At 43.0% G+C, this 11,997-nt stretch overlaps 1 protein-coding gene across 1 annotated transcript; it reads right to left on the bottom strand.

Moving 5' to 3' along the window:
• Window positions 1-408: 408 nt before the first annotated feature.
• FOXJ2 (forkhead box J2) lies at window positions 409-9,344 on the bottom strand (the record flags this gene model as incomplete). The annotated part of the gene is made up of 10 exons (XM_082011922.1): window positions 9,009-9,344; window positions 8,475-8,549; window positions 6,419-6,487; window positions 5,912-6,052; window positions 5,264-5,459; window positions 3,077-3,403; window positions 2,576-2,677; window positions 1,912-2,112; window positions 1,069-1,167; window positions 409-497 (listed from the first exon to the last, which is right to left on the bottom strand). Exons 1-10 carry the CDS (start codon window positions 9,339-9,341, stop codon window positions 409-411), a joined length of 1,632 nt encoding a protein of 543 aa, XP_081868048.1. The 5' UTR covers window positions 9,342-9,344.
• Between the last annotated feature and the right edge of the window lie 2,653 nt (window positions 9,345-11,997).

Raw genomic sequence — 11,997 nt, 5'->3', positions numbered from 1 at the left:
TGGAGGCAGAGAAAGATGCACTCGAGGATTCAGCCTTCCGAGGTCTTTTCATGGCACCAAGGACCCATCTTTCTGCCCTCCACAGGGCACCACGCAACACGAAAGAGACAATCTGATGTGTCCGAGGCCACCAGAGGAGGGGGAGGGCTGTGCTCAATTATTGGTAATAATAATAATAATAACAATAATAATAATAAACAAAAGAAGAAAAAGAAGATAAAACAGGACGCAAGGAAGGATTATCTTCGGCAGCATCTTGCGGTGGCTTCTCTGGCGGAGATAGAGAATATATATCTATATACAGGCAAGGCAGGGAGGCTGGGGAGGGTGGTGCTGGCACCATTCACCCCATGTCCCCCTCCCCTCCCGCGTCCTTCACAAAGGACGGGCTATCAAGTCTGTAACTCGCTAGGTGATCAAGTCCCAGTCGAAATCATCAGGGATTTCCTCATTGGCGCCTGGAGGAGGCCCTGGAGGCCGAGGGACCAGATGGTGAGCTGAGCCAAAGACAAGGAAGAAGAGAAAGGAAAGAAAACGGTTAGAATAAAAAAAGTCACTCTTTTTCACAGTGGGCCCTTGGGCAAAAGAAAGCATAAGGGATTCAGGCCTTCTTCCTTCCAACAATCTAACAAGCAAGAACACTACCAGCATTTTCTCCTTGTCAGACGGCACCTACCAATGTCTGTAGGTGGTCTGCTGTGAAATTCTCCACAGCAGCTTCTACAGAGGTTAAGTTTCAGCCTCCTTAACTTTCCTTACAGTTGACTGCTGATAGAGCAGAAACTTCAACAGAAACTTCTCATGTAAAGTTGCCTTCAAGCAACCAACTGAGGGTGAGGCTGAGCTAGAAGACTATTTATGTGAAGTGAAAGAAGTCAGGCCACTGAAATCCTAAACCTTGCCAGAGTTATGGCAGAGGCCTAAATGGAGGGTCCCTTGCAGTCTGGGCTCCCTCTCTACCCTCAGTGCTCTGCTTGATTATAAGTGCTTTGGCAGAAACGCACAAAGGGCTCGGGAACTTGTTCTTTAATGTTCATTGATAAAATATGCTTTAATGTCACCCCTTACCTGGGCGATTATATCCTGGAGAGTCCTGGGTGGAAATCTGGTACATAGGAGATGGCCCGGAGAAGAGATGGGGAGGCTGGGGCTGACCATAGGAGTTCACTGTGAAAGGAATAAAAACAAAAAAAAAAGCAACATGTTAACATTCTGGTCAGCTGTCTTGGCTCTGACTGGGTGGCAGCTCAGCCACAAAGAAACTCACTCAGACCCACAGGATACTAAGGAGATGTTGAGCTGTTGGGTCCTAACTGCAAGCTATAGCTTGGTCAGAGATCTTGCTCTTGGAACCAGCAGGAGTTTCTCTATTATTGTAAAAGAAGAAAATTTTCATCCCGAAATGCCACAAGCTGGCTCAGTATCATCCATTTAGTTCACTACTAGATCACACACACCATCACTGTCATATCAAGACCATGATATCCTCTGTGCTCTCCTCAGAGTGCATCTTCCTACTCCCTGTCCAGTCAGTATTTCTCCAACACGGGTGCAAGAGCTTTCCTCTTTATAGCTCCTGCCATCTAGAACAGCAATCTCTCTACCTTGCCATTCCTTTCTGTTGGAAACCTACAAAAAACACCACCCCCTTCTCCTTTTATGAGTTTACCTATTAACTGTATTTCTGCCTGGAGAGGTTGCCTATCAATGGTATGCATCACACAATAACAGTCTGTCTAGGCCACAGACATAGGACATCCTAATTTTTTAAAGCCAGAGGAAGCTGAGTTGCTACAAACAGCTCTGACAGCCCAGCCCAGAGTTGCTCGGTGCTACACTGCCTGGCGAGTTTAGGATATTTACAGAATTGTGCCTTCATTTACATGTCATTTCAGTCTCCTTCCTAATTACCTTGGTTCATGGATTGCTCCTGTTTGCCACTGTTCAGGGCACAAGAATCAGAAATTCGGGGTGGCTGCTGTGGGCTAACCAGATGAGGGAGCTGACCAGTCTGGGTAAGGAAGTGATTAAGGGAGTCACAAAGGTTGGCAATATGGTGTTGATCCAGCGTCCAGTTCTTCCGCTCAGCCTGGCGCAGACTCTCCATCAGCTCTGCAGAGGACAACAATGTCAAAGACAGCATTCACACTGTGGTCTTCCCTGCAAAGAGTTTCTGTCTTCTACTCCTAAATCCTACCTTCTCCCCACAAACCCAACTTCATTGCTTCGAATCTGTCACCAAACTCCTGGAGAGCTCTGTATCTAGGATACTGTCTCACTGACTCAGGTAAGGAGGGAAGAATAGGAGGGAAAAATCTCAGTTAGCTTTCTGACATACTTTTATGAATTAATTCCCCCTGCCCCAAATTCTTGCAGTGTTCAAGTGCTTCAGGTTCTTTAACAGAACCCATGAAGTAGGACACCTCAATTTACAAATAGAAAAGTTGAATGACTGAGAAACCCATGGATTTGACATGGTTACATTGAAAAAAAGATCTGGGCACAGCACTCACATATTCTAGACTACAGCCCTAGCCACTGAGTCACTAGAACTAGTCACTAGGCCAACACTGACCTGAGAATTGGGAGTGCTCAATGCTAGACCAGTTCAGCCGGTTTACCATCTTGAAGCTTTCCTTCAGGGAATCAATGTTGGAGCACCAATCAGGAGGAAATGCTGGAAAGAAATGGGGACAAGATTATTCCAGTACAGACCACCCTTCCCCTCCACCCCTTAATACAAAATGATTGGCCCCTCTTCAACAAAGAGCTTGATGCTACAGTAGCTAGAAGTCCTTTCTCCCTTAGAAGACTGGGGATGGTGCCTCCTTTTACATTTAGCCCCTGACTTTATCCTGCATCCCTAAACAGAATCCCAAAGCCAGTGTGGATGTATCCTCCTTTCCTTCAGTAAGGAAACAATTTCTCTCTCAGATTTTATCATAACTGGCTTTCGCCCTTTTTTCCACACACAACGTAAGTCCTACTCAGGGAAAGCTTGCTTGCGGAATTTCTGTCTGGGGGCTCCTCTCTGCTCCCTCTTCCCCACCTGTTCTTCCCATCACCCCTGACTCACCAAAGCCAGCATTGTTGATTGAAGCCTGTGACTGCTGCTGCTGCTGGTGCTGATGTGGCTGCTGCTGTGGGTGGGAGTGCGGGTGATGTTGTTGATGCTGGTGGTAGCCTCCATGCTGCATTGGCGGTGGGTGCATGGACATCACTGGTGGAGGACCATAACCTTCACCACCCTGCTGCTTTCCCCCTTGGGATGGGCAACCCTCTGGGGTTGGAGTGTGGAGTGGGGGAGCAGCACCCACTGATGAGGGGCCTTGCTGCTGCTGCTGCTGGTACATGTAGTAGTTGTGGTTGGAGGGCTGCATGTCACCAAGAAGAGAAGAGAAACCTGCCGAGTAAAAGAAAGAGGAGGCAACTTTAAGAGCTGCCTGGATCAGACATCTGCTTAAATTATCCATCTCTAATTTCACACTGCTCATTCTGCTATTTATGAAGCTTTTGGAGTGCCCTCTGCAGGCTGCCAACAACTATCACCTGCACAGTTATGCCGTCACTGTGTTCCAGACTTCTGTTCAAAACAAAAGCCTCTATAACAAAGCCCCAACAGGATTTCAATTTCTAGTACAGAATTAGGCACTTATTTTCCTCCCTGGATTTTTCCTATATTTACTAAAGTAAACCATGCTCTCCTGAAATTTCACACATGTGTTGTTTCCCTAGAAATCACCACTAAGTAAATTTAAAACATTTAGAAAACAAATAACTTGATAAATCTGACTTGCTGTTTCCAAAAGCTCCCTTCAGTTCCCATCTTAAAAGCAGCTTGGTCAAAAACCTTCACAATTTTTCTCATACAGATCATTAGAGGTCACACATTCTACTGCTTTTGTACGAAGAGCACATTGCACACATCAGGGCTCCTTTATTACTTTCATTCCTCCTGGCTCATTGGGTGTGTCATTTCTATGCTCTTGTATTTCAAGCATCCCCTACATGCAAGGTGTTCTCCATTCCTCTCCACATCAGAAGCTCAGCATATCTCTTATGTCTGCTTCCTCAGTTCATTCCCCTCTTACTTGTGGAACCTCTGGGAAAAATCACAGTGAAGGGTGTTACATGCCACTAACCTGAGCTACCCATTTCTTTCTTTGAGTGCCCTTACTTGACCATCTGCAAGCAAGCCTCAGTTTTTCACTTCCAAAATCAACCCTTAAGAGCATCCTACTAATGCGATAGGGTAAAAGGATGAACACTGTCATCCTGATTCAAAAGTTGCCCTCAAAATTTCCTCAAAAACTGCAGGTTTTCCTAGACTACCTTATAGCTGAAGACACGGAGAAAAAAAACAGACTGCTGCTAAGCTTTTACAGAGGCACACACTGAGTCAAGGTGGTTCTCTACATTTTTGTAGCTTGCTCATTCTACAACGCCTCATACAACAGGCTTCTACTATGAATCTCGGCATTGATTCAGATGAAAGCAGTAAAAGTAATAAATTTTTATTTCACTGAAGCTACAAGTTCAGGAGGGTCCTCCTAGAGTAGCAAACTTTGCCTGCACTGCATGATGATTGACAGCACAGGTGAGAGGCTCATCTCAATAATATATTTCTTTTTACACCAGACTAATACTTAGAAGAATGTTTAAAGGTCAGAACAACAACTGAAGATTTTTCTGAAGCGTTTCCCGTGAGCATCTCATCTCATCCCTACAGCGATTCTGCCCTCTGGTGGCTGCTTCCTCACTCCCAGACATGGAAGCTATGAATGGAGTTGTAGGCTCTGTCTTCCGTGCTCTTGATCCACAAAGCTCAATTCTCCAAGGCCTTGTACAATCCTAGTTTTAACAGATCTGAGGAATGACGACTTTCCACTGTCCTTTTGGAGAAACTCACATGGAACAATTCCCTTCCTCTTATGGTTTCTAGCCTGACAGATTGTGAATACTTCTCCAACATGCTTTTTTTCAGGACTTAATTTCTCTAAGCTTCTGCCATTTTAGTATTTGCTTTTGTATCAACATAAGGTATTTTTAAATCATTATCCTTTTTATTCTGAGCAATAGATACAGGACATGCAGATTTCTTCTCTGCTTCTGGCAGAACTAATTACAGCATGCCAAAGAAGGAAAGACTGTTTGCACAGGCTCCTAAACAAGGAAAGATCTGAGAGATACCAAGGATAGATCAGTGGACAAGACTGTGTGGGCAGATACCTGCTCACCCCACATGACACATATAGTTACTCACCATGCTGAGAGGAAGAGGATTTCTCCAACATGGATTTGTAGAGATTTCGGAAGGACCAGCTAAGATCCTGGAAGTTGATCTCAGAGTAGGAGAACTTGAAGTCATGGTTGGCACTGTACAGCGGGGGTGGCACATCAGCCCCTTCACGGCCCTGCCCCCCTGCTACAGTAGAGGCAACATCCACAGGCCCAGCACCCTGCTAAGGAAGGTAGAAGTAAGGCCTTTAGTTTGTAGTAAGTTTTGTAACTCAAGACAGGGTTCAGAGACTAGATACAAGTAGAACATACACTGATATCCCATACCACTTAGCTCATCTCCCAACAAATCTTCCCAAATGCCCTTTTCCTTGAGGAAAATAAGCCACCGCCCTCCCTCTGTAGCACACTGGCTCCAGCCTTTTCCTCAGCTATCTAATACCATTATGCTTTTATCCTTATCCCCATCCAGGCCTTTTTTAAAATTCACTTCCTCCTTATTTTCTCTCCCTGCAGTTTCTGCTTCTTCCCTTCTTTTTATTTTTGCCTCTACCACCATTTTCACAACTCCCTCTCTTCTCACCACTTCGCTTTTCCATTCACACACTCCTCCTCCTCTCCTTTTCCCCTTTTCCTCCTCCATAAGGCTTCTATCCTTTTCCCTGCTGCTCACCTGACTGTAGTTGGCAATGGGGGCGGTGCTCTGGAGCGACAGCTGAGGGGTGGCCTCAGGTGGCAAAGAGGCTTCTGTGCTGACTGGAACAGCCCCTCGGGGGCTTTTACTTGCCTCTTGCTCTGGGGAGTCTTGTGGTATCTGTGGATGAGGAAGAAAGAGAAAAGGAAAGGATCAGAAATCAAAAACAGATGGAGAAGTGAAACTGCAGATGGGAAGCCAGCTCCCCTGCTGTAGAAGTTCACGGCTTAGAAAAGAGGACTGGGCCTTAGACACTGAAAAGTCAGGATAATGGACTTTAAACAAGATTAACTTTGCTACTGAACAGCAGCAACAACAGCCAATCAGCAGGATATACATGCTAGTTCATTCAGTCCTAGCCATTGTCTCCCCATCTGTACACTCTGCCCCCAAAATGATACCATGGTCTGGTGCTGGAAGGACTCCTTGGAACAAGAAGGGAATTCACCCTCCTGCTCCATGCGGTCTGGAAAGAACAACACTCACGTCATCATCTGGAGGATGCCGCCTCTTGCGAGATATATCTGGACACGTATCTATTGTCCAATAAGAGCCCTGGAAAGAAGACCCATTGGTGAATGCATGATTAAATCAGAAAGCTTCCTGAAGCAGGGGGTTACTGACTGAAAGAATGCAGCACCAGCTAACCACTAGGACCACAGGGACCACTCTCTAGAACATCAGACAACTGAGACTTGGGTGTTGGAAAGAGATTCCTCTCTTGCATTGGGTTGTATTGAACAATGAGGTACGATGCTACTGGTGGAAGGCAGAATGCTCTACATTTCCATCACTCTGAGACAGGATACCAAGAAAAGCAAAGGACGTTTTGATCCAAGCTAGGCCAACTCTTTTGGGCCTGCACATCCCCTTCAGTACCTTCCTCACAACATGAATTTGTTATTGACTGACGAGAACCAGCTCATGTTCAGATTGAGCAGAGACAGCTAGAAGGATCACTCTTTTTCCATGGTTGTTAGGCTCCACTTTGAGTACTGTGCCCACTTGGGGGGTTCCCAGCACAAGACAGACACTGACATGCTAGAAGGGACCACCATAATGGTGGAACTAAAACACACGACGTACAACCAGTTCACGCTGTGAGATCTGTTTAGCCTGGACAAGAGAAGGCTAAGGGGATCTAACCGCTGTCTTCAACTGTGTAAGGACATTAAGAAGAAGACAGAATCAAACTCTTCTCAAAAATGCACAGCACAAGAATAAGAGGCAACAAATACAAGTTACAAAAAGGGAAATTACAATCGGATATAAAGAAAAATTTCTTCTCGATGATGGTGGTGTGGCAGTGGAACAACTGCCCAGTTGTGGTATCTCTATCTTTGGAGATATTCAAAACTCAGCGAAGACCTCAACAACAGAATCTAATTGTCCCCATCTGGGAGGAGGGTGGGGGTACGGGTTGACCTCCAGAGGTCCCTTTCAACATAACATAGTCTATAATTATGTATTTGTTTTCTGAGTAAGTATAAAGAGAACTCTAGAGTGTGATTTAGCTCATTTTCATCTCCAGTTGAAATAGGAACAATCAGTGACAAGCACAGTACAGGTTTTCATTATAAACCCAGCTCAACATGACAATGAACACCTGCAAACATATACACTGAAGTCAGTTAGGATTTCCTGGAATAAGCTGTATAATCAATGGTATTTTTGAGCTGTGATCTTCAAAGATATACTACTTCCATTTATAGATGCCAACTGAGCACCACTTAGTCCTTTAAATATAACCTGAAATAAAAGGCCTGAGCAAGTGGCCCTTTCTGGTAACTTTACAATGGGGGGGAGGAGACAACCCTTCTGTCTAAATACATAGCTTCTTGTCCCCACCATCTCCTTCTGCTTGTTTGTCTGGGTTTTTTTAACAGTAGTAATACCTGCATGCCAAGATGCCAGGTCTTGGTTTTGCTAGAAATTCCCCTTTACAGTCTATATATACTAACAGAGCTTTATTAGCCCTTACTTAGCCAACAAATTCCTAAATTCTTGAGTTTTACTTGTAAATTATTTCTAAAGATTTGAACTATCTGATGGCGACATTTTTTTCCCCAACATCAAATGGTCTGCAGTCTAAATAGGTAGTAGTTCTGCTCTTACTTCCACAGATCTTGCCTCCATGAAACCCATGATGTCACATCATAGTCCTGCCATTCACCAGCAGCCACTACAGTCTTGCATAATAGAACAGGTTGGACTAGACCCACATTTTACACATAAAGATCAAGAAGAAAAAGAAACAAAACTAACAAAGTACATGCAACCCCATTTTTTCCTTCTTCCACTATCTTTAAAGTCAAACAAAGATCATAGATAAGAAAAATTATTGCTAAAACCATTAAGGCCCCTTTACAGGTTCCCTTTAAGTGAATACTTCTGTAGCCAAAGCACTGCAGTAAATCTTACTACTGCTTCCATTTTTGCCTACACTTTAGGTTTCAAATTCCAACCATGAGTTAGAAAGGGCAACCCCATCTTATTCCCTGCAGTTTTAAATTGCTTGCCCAGGAGCATGCAGTTTTCTTACCTTCCCAGGATCATCTCTCGGTCGAGGCACCTTCCGAAAACATTTATTCAGAGAGAGGTTATGACGAATAGAGTTCTGATGAGGGAGTAAGAGATACAGGTAAATGCTACAACAAAAACATTGTTGTAAAAAAAACATACTTCTGAGTATGCCCAAGAGCGAGTAGAGAAAATAGAAGGATGGTACATACTCAAAAGCCAAAGCTCACTACATATACCCAGAAAGGAGCAGAACAGAAGCTGTGGAAAGGAATGGATTAGGATGAATAATATGGGGCTGAACCACCTATACACCTACAGAAGGTTTGTTTATCTTGGTTGCAGTCTTTTTGAATGCTCCTTCTTAAAGGGCCACCACATACATATAACAAAATTCTCAGAGAAAATGGGACTTCTGGCTCTGCATTTTCTCCAGTTGATCAACTTAATTTCACATTTGTCTCTTTATTTGCTCAATGAGGATATTTTGCACAGAATTAAGAAAATAAGTCTTATAATTAGACAAAAAAGGTACTTTAGCAATGCAAGTCCTCACCTTCCAACCAATACCAGCATTTTTGTAGTAGGGAAAGTTGTCACAGATCCAACGGTAGATCTCACTAAGTGTCATCTTCTTGGCAGGTGATGAGTTGATGGCATATGTGATCAAAGTGGCATAGCTGTAACGTGGCTTCCCATCTTGGTGCACTGCAGCCTCATCCTTACTCAGGGTGGCATTGGGATCTGTCGGTGAGCCTGGGGGACACTTTCGGGCAGCCCCTGGAGGTCCTGCTTGTGATGAACCCCCTAATTTTTCAATAGTAGCCCTTAAAGTAAGCTGTGGGAGCCAGTCTATGGAAGTGAGGCTGCTTTCCAGGTCAGAGGCCATGATGCTGGAAGTTGGATTATCTGCGAGGAGAAAGGACCAGAAAGGGAACTCCTGAGATGTAAACAAGGTGAAACCTAAGAACAGAAACATCCATTTGCACTCCTCCTCTGCTTCTCCCTCTACCACAAATACCTGTGTGAAAATCATCTGACCTCATATACCTTATTCACAGCCAGAGTCATCCAAAAAGGCCTATGACCATGTCTCTGGGAGGACCATCCTTCCTGACAGCAGCTCAGACAGTGCTGATGGTAACATTGCTAGGACAATCTTACTCAGAGCATTCAAAGCAAGTGGAGCCTCTTCAGCAGCTGTATCACATTCACTTCTTTATTATATAAGCAATATAACCTTGTGACCCTTAACCAAGATTACCTGTGATCCAGTAGGTTTACTGTGTCGGGTAAGAGGTAAATCATAGCTAAAAGGGAATACTCCTTCATGCCATATACAAACCACAATTTAATTAGATCATCTGGAAAAGTCAGCACTGTGACTACCTTAATTTGGGAGGAAATTAATTTCTCTCGAAGGCCTAGCCTCTCTTTTTGCATCAGGTGACATTATAATGAATCCTATTCCTTAGAGCTAGGATTACATATCTCATTTTAAAACACCAAGATCATGCATAATTCTATATATAGATAATTACATCTACCATGTCGAGGTGGAACAGACTATATTAAGCTCATAATAGTTAAAGCATTGCTTACCATAACCCATTTTTCCTAAATGTACATATAATTTTATTGAATTATATCTTGCTTAATTCACAATGTAACAGGCAAGTATTTTCCCCAAATCTGAGACACAAGAAAAACTTATTTGTCCAAAGTCACACAGATTTGCCACAGGGTAGAAACAGACTCAGGATCTTTCCTCTCATAAATATTATACATTTCCCCTCATAAAAATAAAACATACCTGTTCAACATGTCTAACACTTGTACCTAGGTTCTTCTAGTTAACAATTGTTTTATATGAAGAAAATATTTAGCAGCATGAACTTGTATACTTAGCACACAAATTTGTATGCTGTCTCTTGTAGTAGTCAAGGCAGCAGAAAGATCATCATTCTTACTCATAATCGGCTGCATCACTATGCCTGGAGCAATCCCTTGAAGTCTGGACTGAGGTAGCTAAGTTTCCATGGCCACAACCTGCACTGCTTTGTACTTATTCTTTGCATAAAGAGAAGAATCATGTCTTGAAGGGCTGCAAGTTCTGCGGCTTTCATTTTTTAAATTAATCTTTTCAGAGGATTAGATGATACTATCTTTAAGCATGCTAGTGCATACAAAAGGTAAGCAAATACACATGCACATACTTATGTACACACCCATGTAACAAATTAAACACATGCATACATGTTAGAGAGAACAGACCAACATGAATACACTCTGCTTAGGAAAGATTCATCAGCAGACACCTCCCACCAAGTGCATCACTCATCTGAGTGGATCGGATGAGACTGGGAGACACCCATCTGCATGAATATCAATTAGATGCTCATTCTAAAAATAGGTATTTGACAATAACAGTGTGGATGCACAGATCCAGAGACAGATGCACCCAGCATTTTGACACAGAAGCTCCCTGTTCTTCCCCCACAACCATATGCATTATACCTTGCACTTCTGCACTGAAGTGTTGTCACAGCACAAAAGTACTTAAGAGTCTACACTCCAACACATTTGTATGCACTAAACCTTTCATTTTCATGCATGTGCTTATCACACCTCTTAGGGCTCAAACACCTACCTAATACCCCAACAAAATCCATCCCTCAACCACTACAAGCAGTGGCTCCAAAGCCCTGGGCTCAGAAAACACCTCCTAGTTGCACAGCTACCATTATCACTCACACTGATATGCACTCACAGACTGAAAAGTAAAATTGCAGACTACAGTATCTGTAGAGAATGGAAACATTTTTCTGTTTGTGGAGAAAAGAAAAAGCCCAACTGCTACTATCTATCTACACATCTGCCACACTATCACATATGATAGTGATGACTACTTGCTACACAGCTAACTAGACGATCAGAGCTGCAAAAAGCTTTCCCTTACCTACCCTCCTCAAGTTGTTGTTTATTGAATAAAGCTCTTTTTGGATTAATTGATCTAATGTCAAACATTTTTTTTTTTTTTTTTAAAAAAGCAGCAGTATTCCTTCCTGAATTATACAAAGGTAAAGCAACAATGTATTTTTATCCAGTGAGGATGGGCGGACTGCTGAGGTATCCACGTAATTGAAACACAGCTACATTTGCATGGTAACTTTCAGATACAGACCTCACTAAAAGTAGTATTCAATTTGGGAGAAAACAAACATGAACTAAGTATCAGTTGAATGCCTAATTTTGTAAGTGTGCCTCATATAAATTTATTTTCCACAGTGCAATCAGAGAATAAATTACTGCTGCTTATCATATGCATGTTAAACCATTATGAAATATCAGTGGTGCTAACAATACATATCCAAAGTAAAATAATTACAAATTTCCCAGCCACCACTACCACCCCCACCCCCCTTCCTTTTTCTTTTTTTTAAGACAAGCACAGAAATCAAGAAAAATAGGTTATAAAAGCCTATGGCAGATTAAGATACCAATCTGGAACAGCAGAAATTCAAACAGCAGAAGAAAACGCTGCA

Source organism: Phaethon aethereus, assembly GCF_964289735.1.
Source record: "Phaethon aethereus genome assembly, chromosome: 1".
NCBI classification, from domain to species: Eukaryota; Metazoa; Chordata; class Aves; order Phaethontiformes; family Phaethontidae; genus Phaethon; species Phaethon aethereus.
The sequence above is the reverse complement of the archived record's forward strand: the minus strand, read 5'-3'. Positions and strand labels throughout refer to the sequence as shown.